Source organism: Sinocyclocheilus grahami, unplaced genomic scaffold (genome assembly GCF_001515645.1).
Source record: "Sinocyclocheilus grahami isolate Dianchi unplaced genomic scaffold, SAMN03320097.WGS_v1.1 scaffold154.1, whole genome shotgun sequence".
NCBI lineage: Eukaryota > Metazoa > Chordata > Actinopteri > Cypriniformes > Cyprinidae > Sinocyclocheilus > Sinocyclocheilus grahami.
In genome coordinates, this window is record NW_015505333.1 from 747,171 (window position 1) to 756,375 (window position 9,205).

The following is a 9,205-nucleotide window of genomic DNA, read 5'->3' on the forward strand; positions in this document are numbered from 1 at the left end:
TATTTATTTACTTACTTAAAAAAAAAAACACTGTTGCGCTTTTTACTATAATAAAACCATGGCTAATTTTCAAATGCGTCTGCACTAAATGTGCCTGTACTAATTAGGACATAATTTCTGTTGTTTACTAAAAGACAGCCCATGTACGTGCGCCCCACCCACGAGCTTCAGCGCGCTATTTAAAGCGTTTAGACAGCAGCAGCAGCAGCAAGCGCGAGAACATCAATGCAACCTTACAGATCATGCTGGATTCATCTCGGGATCGGATTATTAAACACATTCAGTGGATTTAAAACCAACTCAACATTAGGATATCATCAAATGAAGTAGCAAGATTTAAAGCTGAAGTCAACTGAGGAGGACACGTTCTTATTATTTTAAGAAGAACTTATTAAATATGATTCCAGTGCGGCTGATCTCAGCTTTGATGGTGGCGTGTGGTTGCAGCGTGCTCGCGGACGCAATGCAAGCAAACTTCACTCTGGATAATGACATTCAGTCCAGCTTCATCCAGCGGCGGCTGAAGAGTCAGGAGCGCAGGGAGATGCAGCGGGAGATCCTCTCCATCCTCGGGCTGCCGCACCGGCCCCGTCCGCTCCTGCACGAGAGACACACCGCAGCTCCCATGTACATGTTTGATCTGTATAACGCCATCCTGGAGGACGGAGATCAGCGCAGAGGGGTCGTGCACTCTTATAAACCGGTGTACACGACCCCGGGACCCCCGATGGTGACCCAACAGGACAGTAGCTTTCTCAGTGATGTCGACATGGTGATGAGCTTTGTCAATCTGGGTGAGCATCTTATGATATACAATCTTTAAAACATATAATAATAATATAAAATGATTGCTAATGGGATTTCATGATTTTGTCCCACACACAGTGTTGGGCAGTAACTAGTTACTAGTAACTTAAAAATTACTTTTTGCAGTAACTAGTAGTGTGACTAATTACTAATAAGATTTCAGTAATAATATAACAGTTACAATGCATAAAACAGCTTAGTTACTTTTGATGCCTTAACCCCGCTGACTTAAAATCCAACAATCAAATAATTCCTAGATTTATTTTCATAATTTTCACGACTGGCACATGCATGTGATGTCCCCAGTGCAGCAGGCAAGCTTGGAATGTGGAAAAGATTACATTCAGCAGATATAAATATTGCATTATATTGATTTTATCAGGAAGAAAGATGACCTGAACACTGTTGAGTAAGTTGTGGCTGTACTTTACTCTGGTATTACATCCCACCCACATCCCTCTGATCAGCATGTGGTACATTATATTACTGTAATTAAAATCTTTTTGGAAAATTAAACAGTTTCTTACAAACTGAAATATAGTAATCGTATATGGGTAATGGAGAAATTACAATTAGCTTCAAGCTACACATGACAATTAATGAGATTAATACAACACTTCTACTTGAATGTCACTATCAATCACTATTGAGTGTTTGTAATCAATTCTGACTGCGATCCAATGTGGATTTTGGTCAAATGATGAGGCAGAAACATGTTGTTAGTAACATTCTAGAAGAATTTCATGTGGAAGATACACAGTTACAACTTCTGTGGGACGTGAAGAAATAGTAATGTAACTAATTACTGTTGCCAGAAAGTAATAAGTAAAGTAGGCACATGCATGTGATGTCCCCAGTGCAGCAGGCAAGCTTGGAATGTGGAAAAGATTACATTCAGCAGATATAAATATTGCATTATATTGATTTTATCAGGAAGAAAGATGACCTGAACACTGTTGAGTAAGTTGTGGCTGTACTTTACTCTGGTATTACATCCCACCCACATCCCTCTGATCAGCATGTGGTACATTATATTACTGTAATTAAAATCTTTTTGGAAAATTAAACAGTTTCTTACAAACTGAAATATAGTAATCGTATATGGGTAATGGAGAAATTACAATTAGCTTCAAGCTACACATGACAATTAATGAGATTAATACAACACTTCTACTTGAATGTCACTATCAATCACTATTCAGTGTTTGTAATCAATTCTGACTGCGATCCAATGTGGATTTTGGTCAAATGATGAGGCAGAAACATGTTGTTAGTAACATTCTAGAAGAATTTCATGTGGAAGATACACAGTTACAACTTCTGTGGGACGTGAAGAAATAGTAATGTAACTAATTACTGTTGCCAGAAAGTAATAAGTAAAGTAACAATATTACTTTTGAAAGGAGTAACTAGTAATGAGTAATATATTACATTCTTTGAGTAACTAGCCCAACACTGCCCACACATGAATCCCGTGAGCATCAAATGTTAGATCAGTTATCAGATTCTACTTTAATCTGTTTATCAAAGAGGATCTTATCTGTTTCTAGGTGGATTCCATCATTCACTCTTAAAAATAAAGGTCTTTTGTTAATTCTTAGGTTCAGCAAAGCATAAAAAGAGGTTCTTATCACAAACCATTTTGGCTGTATTCTTGAGAGCTATGACTCTTTGGCAATTACATAAAAATAAATAAATAAAAAAACCTAAAGAATGACCCCTGGCCTTTTGCAAAGTCATTTGCTTCAACTTGGAACCTTTATTTTAAGATTGTTTAATGATTAACTGGTACTAGCAGTTCTTTGGGATTATTTTGTTTTTAATTAGTTTTACATTTTGATATTCTAAACTATATTTAAGTATAAATTAGAGATTATATATGTTATTAATCATAGCTCATATCTAGTATTTTAGGTCACTGTGGTCAGAACATGTATGGCCAAATTTAGTAACAGCTATATTTATTTATTTTTATGTAAATATATTAAATATTTTTTATATATAACTGTATACATTTTTATTTAGCAGCTGTCATCAGTCATTTTATATACAAATAATTTTTGACTTATTCAACACAGTTAAATGTAACGGCAGCAAGCACATATCCAGTTTCCACAGAATTCCCTCAAAGCTCTACGACATGGGGTTTAATGGGGATTTGTTTTGCATGACTAGGATTTAGGGAGGCCTTTTTGGAGAGTGCTGAGGGCAGTAGACATGGAGGGTCACATACATCATCCAAACACTCTTGCTTTCAAGACCTTTTAGTGCTTGTTAAACGTGTGTATGTGTGTTGTCGAAAGAGATGCTGAATATTTGAAAGATGGGGCATTCATTGTAGGCCGATATGTGGATGTAAATGCAGTTGAGTGAATGTTTTTGCAAGTGTGTGTTTATTAAGTCCAAAAGGGCATGATCTGGTCAGTGATTTCCTTGAACATTTCTTAAACCCAATTCCTGTCTTTTATTATTGTCTTTAGTATTCCAATGTGCTGTAAGTCACCATACAGCTTCAAGTGTGTTTAGAAGTGGAAAATAATGCTTGTCTTGGCTGACCTCTTAGGAATTTCATCAAAAGTTTTACACATTTTAAGAGAGGGCAGGTTTATGATGTGTTTGGAATCTGTGTTGGATGGGGTGATCTATCTATCTATCTATCTATCTAGTCAGAACCTCCTAACTGTCAAGCAACCACTTGTGTGTGAAAAGGTGTAGAGCAGCGGGCTAAGCACACATCCTTGGGGGGCCCCGGTGTTAGTAAGAAGGGTGGAGGATGTGTGCCCGCCAATTCTCACACACTGTGTGTGATTAGTTAAAAAGTCCACAATCCAATTGCATAGCGTGGTGTTTAGTCCCAGGTTGTGTAATTTAGATCGGAGCTTATACGGCCGGATTGTATGAAAAGCCGAACTAAAATCAACAAAGAGCAGCCTCACATAGGTGTTCTTGAGCTCTAGATGTTCCAGTAGTATATGGAGCACAATCGCAATGGAATCCTCAGTCGACCTGTTCTCCCTGCATGCAAATTGGTATGGATCAAGTGTTGGTGGTATTTCTTTTTTAATGTGTTTGATGATCAATCTCTCCAGGCATTTGGCTGGGATGGGGTGAGTGCCACAGGTCTGTAGTTGTTTAGACAAGTGACATTAGACTGTTTGGGGATGGGTACAATTGTGGCTGCCTTGAGGCAGGCAGGGACCCATGACGTGGACTGCGACATGTTATAGATGGAAGTGAAGACATCCGCTAACTCGGCCGCACAGTCTTTCAGCACCCGGCCCAGAACTCCGTCTGGAATGGCTGCTTTCCTGGGGTGCAGAAAACAAGTCTCACATCATGTCAATAGAGGGGAGGGGAGGCAGTTCAGGGTCTGTGTTTTCCCTGTCAAAGTGAGCATAAAAGAGATTTAATTCCTCGGCTAAGGTGGCACTGCTGTTTACTGAGGGAGATGTGTAGATGTTCTCTTATAGTCTGTAATGGCCTTGATGCCCTCCCAAACCTGCCTGAGTTTTGTGAAGTTATTCAAATTGGCTTCAATATGCCTTTTGTGATCAAATTTGGCAGTATTGATGCCTTTCCTTAGAGCAGTCCTGGCTATGTAGGGTCCCCAGATCTATGTGCTATATTCCTAGCTCTAATTAGTTGTTGTACATTGTGTGTCATCCAAGGCTTCCTATTTGATGCCACATGGACTTGTATCCAAGATGTTACACTGTTCACACAGAAATTGATGTAGCATAAAATATTTGTGGTGTATTCATCCAGAGATTCACGTGTGTGCGTGCCCTGTCCCTTAAATACATCCCGTATTGTGCGGTGGAAGCAGCCCTGGAGCACAGAAATAGTGTCCTCTGGCCATATTCTCACACTTTTTAACATAATTCCCAGCCCTTTTGATTCTGGGTGTATACCGTGCGTGCAGCAGAAGAGGGAGATGATCTGACAGTCCCAGGTGGGGATACCAGGTCTGGGCTCTGTATGCGTCTGCTACATTAGTATACACTTGATCCAGAATTGTATCTTCACTGGTAGCACACTTCACGTTGTGGTGGAATTTGTGAAGGGCCGTTTTTAAGTCAGCGTGATTAAAGTCCCCAGATGAGATGAAAACACGGTCCGGCTGTGCGACCAGGCTGTTGTTAACGCTCTCATAGACCTGTGCTAGCGCTATCTTGGCATTAGCATCTGGTGGGATATACACAGCACAGATGTAAACAGCAGTGAACTCCCTCGGGAGATAAAACGGCCTGCACTTGAGCAGCAAGAATTCCGCATCTGGCCTACACAGTTTATCCACTACTGTGACGTCTGTGCACCAGGAGTTGTTAATATAGATACACAATCCCCCGACGGTCTTCTTACCAGAGTTCGCAGTCCTGTTGGCTCGATAGGTGCTGCGTCCCGCTAGCTCAATAGCCGCGTCCGGAGTGGTGCTGTCCAGCCAAGTTTCAGTGAAGATCATGCAGCAACAGTTGTATATAGCCCTCTGCATGGTCATTTGTAGACGTATTTCATCCATCTTGTTGCGGAATCAACCGGGCATTAGAGAGAAAGATGGTAGGAAGCGGCGGTTTGAACGGGTTAGCCTTTAGCCAAGCCCACACACCCGCCCGCTTGTCTCTCTTCTGCCTCCGCTCGCAGCGTTATAACCTTCAACCTTCAAACTGTTCTTGTATCAAACTACACAATGTTTATATAACCTTCCAGGCAACTTCCAGGCGAGGCTTTCTTAGGCCAACAATCTAAATCGGTCTTGACAAACTTTTTCCTTTTCATATTGTGGAGGCATGTATGACCTTCAGATTTTTACTTTCAAGTTTTTCTGTCTTTACTTTTCAACTCTTAAACAATGCTTTGTCATACTGACATCAAAGTTTGCTACTTTTCTAGTTTTAATTTGCAAAGAGGTTGTGGTTTCCAGCAGCCTGGCTGTGACCTCATAGTGCAGCTTGTGGTTAAAAATGACTCCCGTTTTCCAATAATTTCCAGATTATTGACAGACATTTCCACTCATTTGGCCTTGTAAGTTTAGACAGACAATATCTTTAAACTAAAAAAGCTGAATGAAGTGTTTGACATGGAGCATAAGGCATACATTTAATCAACCAAGTCAATTCAAGATATCTTAACAAAAACAAACAGCGATAGCTTTCGTGAATTGTTAATCCAAATTCTAGCGAACTCTAAACTCAGCGTATAGAAGCATGCACAACAAACAGCGTGCAAATCCACCTGTTTATGTTCCTAAGATGATTTTGAAGAAAGTAAGCAGATCTTTCTTCAGATTTCAAGCCTCGGCACCAAAAGCAGATTAGACCTCCAATTAGTTTTTCAGCCCGCTCAGTAAACACACTTTTCATTGTCTGATGTTTAGTATTCAGCCTAGAATTTAGACAATAGAACATCCTGCTGTTGACTTCTACATTTTTTGTAAGCACACATTTTTTGTTTTTCATATTTTCATGATCTTTGAATGGTCATTTATGTGCTTCTCTAAGCAAAATTAAATGCGATTCTTATCTCATGGAATAGAGATTATTTTGTGATATCTGTATCTGAGAAGGACAACAAGTCCTGGCATGACATGGCGTTTTCGCATCTCATTTCCGCAGTTTGTAAAATTGTCTGCAGAGAAACCTCATGAAAAAACAATGATGCTAACTGTAGTTCAAATTCAGTTACATTGTGTGAATGAGGTGACACATTAAAACTGAACTGAAGTGAAAGTCTCATTGAGGGTTATTTACTGCCATGGACATTTAAGGTGTGGTCATTTTTATGCTGTCTGACAATTTATTTCAGTAGGATTTTTGTAGCGGGTTTAAGTTGGTCTTGGGGATTTGGTCTATAAGCATGTACCATTGGGCAGGTACCGTAATCATGAAGTAAACCAGCACTAATCATCCCCTGTTGTTCAAATGTGTTTGTATTATTGAGTGTTAAAAGACAAAAGTGGCTCTCCATCATACCTTTGCCGCATTGAATAACAGTTTCTGTGTGAGCTGTGCTTTATGCAATACTGACAATAGACAATGGGCTTTTTTTTGTCCATTAAATTGTATAAAAATGTACCCCACCTTTACTATCAATATGCAGGAAAATGAAACATAGAGTTAGACTAGTTTATCCCAGAACATTCTAGCAGATGCATAGCAATACTTTAGCATTGCGTTTTTGAGTTTAGCATGGGTAAAGGGCACAATATAGGTGTTTTTAATTGTTTCATTGGTCATATGCATTTTTTAGTGTGTTTGTAGTAAAGAGCTATTGACCCATATATGTCCTCTTCTGACCCTGTGTAGGGAGCTGTACCTGCTAGACTCGCAAGTGGTATGGGCGGCAGAAGAGGGATGGCTGGTATTTGACCTCACGGTCACCAGTAACCACTGGGTTATAAACCCAGGTCAGAACTTGGGACTGCAGCTCTCTCTGGAAACGGCACACGGTGAGTATCGTCAAATATTAAGATATACCTTTATAAAGCAACCTGAAAAACTACCATCCTAAACAGCCAAATGGCAGAGTAGCAATTTGGGATAGGGGGAAGTTCTTGCAAAAATTGCAGTTCTGTCATCATTTACTCACCCTCATGTCGTTCCAAACATTTCTTTCATCTGTGGAACACAAAAGTAGATATTCATATCAGAAACGTAAGGGGGCTCCAGTGTTGTTCTGGACACCAAATCAGTTAAAAGATTATTCAAACTATCTAACTCATGAGTAGAGTATTTGTCTTTCGGTCATCAAGCAACTCACTGTCGCCCTCTGCAGGTGAAAGAATGAACCCAAGGAGAGCAGGTCTGGTGGGCAGCCGTGGACCTCAGAATAAGCAGCCATTTATGGTGGCATTTTTGAAAGCGTCAGGAATCCATCTCCGCAGTGTTCGCTCAGCATCAGGAAACAAACAGAGGGGTCACCACCGCTCTAAAAACCCCAAACCGGGTGTTGCACCCAGCCAGGTGGCTTTGAAGACAGCTGAGTCTGCAGGTGACACTTTTTACTAACTTTTTGTTTTAGTTCATTGTTGTAATTTCATTTTCAGGCTTATGCATTTTTTTATTTCTACAAGAAATATTTACCTTCATACTATCTAACCCTAATATCCACACAGTTTATTAACATGTTATTAACAAATGTGCTACATATTTATTTTTCCTTCTGTTCTATGCAGAGGGTGCCAGCGTAGACCCCAAACAGGGCTGCAAGAAGCATGAACTGTATGTCAGCTTCAGAGATCTGGGATGGCAGGTACCGTAATCAGCTTCCTGTTTCAGACTCCTCTTAATGCCTTTATCTCCTCTAAACCTTCTCATCTTTTTTGTGTTTCCAGGACTGGATCATTGCTCCAGAGGGTTACGCTGCATACTACTGTGAGGGAGAATGTGTGTTCCCCTTGAACTCTTTTATGAATGCCACAAACCATGCTATTGTACAGACACTGGTGAGTTCCACATTCATTTCCTCTGTTAAAAGAATAGTTAACCCAAAAATGAAAATTTAGTCAGGTTTAACTGACCCCTTTGTAATATCAAACTCGTATGACTGTCTTTCTTATATGATGATATTTGAATGTTTCAACTGTTTGTCTATAAAAGGAAAGTCAATAAGGTCCAACATAAAAATTAATTGGTTATTCACTCTCAAATCTAATCTACTTATTGATCAACTCATCAACTGTACATAGAGCCCAAATGTCAATAACAGCAAACCTCACTGGTGAAAAATTTGTGATGGCATTCTAACTGTGTAGAAATTTGAGCTCTCAGTTCAGAGTTCAGAGTTTATATACACATGTTCTGCAGTTGTTATAATTATAATGTTATAATGATATTATGTCAAATCATGTATTTCTGTGCTCTTTCTAGGTCCATTTCATAAACCCAGAAACAGTCCCGAAGCCCTGCTGTGCTCCAACGCAGTTACACGGAATCTCCGTTTTGTACTTCGATGACAGTTCCAACGTAATATTGAAAAAGTACCGCAACATGGTCGTCAGAGCCTGCGGATGCCACTAATCTGCCCTGGACAAAATAAGGGATGCAAATACTTCTAATTATCAAGAGCCCAGAGAGGAAAGAGACTCATTACTGGAGCAAAATTGGATTTCTGTCGGAGGAGTGTACATCCAAAGCATACATTTTTATTTAAAACTCAAAACTGCTGGAACTCTATGAGGTTGACCACAGCTGAGTCAAGTGTGTGGTGTTCTGGCTTTCATTTCTGCACAGAGAGCCAAGTTTGAAATATCAAAGAGGACATGAGCAGATAAAAAGAGAAAGAGCCGGCCTTAGAGGTTTAACCAGACTGATCTTAACATTTAAGCACATTGCTTTATGGAGATTTCATTACAAAAACCACTTGTATGATGGCATGATTTCTGTATGAAGTAATTCCTGGA

The 9,205-nt window shown here is 39.8% G+C and overlaps 1 protein-coding gene across 1 annotated transcript; it reads left to right on the forward strand.

Moving 5' to 3' along the window:
* Positions 1–397: 397 nt before the first annotated feature.
* On the forward strand, positions 398–8,822 carry LOC107592570 (bone morphogenetic protein 7-like). The gene is made up of 7 exons (XM_016282103.1): positions 398–794; positions 3,897–3,927; positions 7,110–7,252; positions 7,579–7,794; positions 7,979–8,055; positions 8,138–8,248; positions 8,673–8,822. The coding sequence occupies exons 1-7, from the start codon at positions 398–400 to the stop codon at positions 8,820–8,822; spliced, it is 1,125 nt and encodes a 374-aa protein (XP_016137589.1).
* The last annotated feature ends 383 nt before the right edge of the window (positions 8,823–9,205 follow it).

Coding starts and splice junctions, on each gene's coding strand:
- LOC107592570 (XM_016282103.1), top strand. CDS start 398: ATGATTCCAGTGCGGCTGATCTCAGCTTTGATGGTGGCGTGTGGTTGC. Junction 795..3,896: donor GATGAGCTTTGTCAATCTGG/GTGAGCATCTTA, acceptor CAATCTCTCCAG/GCATTTGGCTGGGATGGGGT. Junction 3,928..7,109: donor GGATGGGGTGAGTGCCACAG/GTCTGTAGTTGT, acceptor GACCCTGTGTAG/GGAGCTGTACCTGCTAGACT.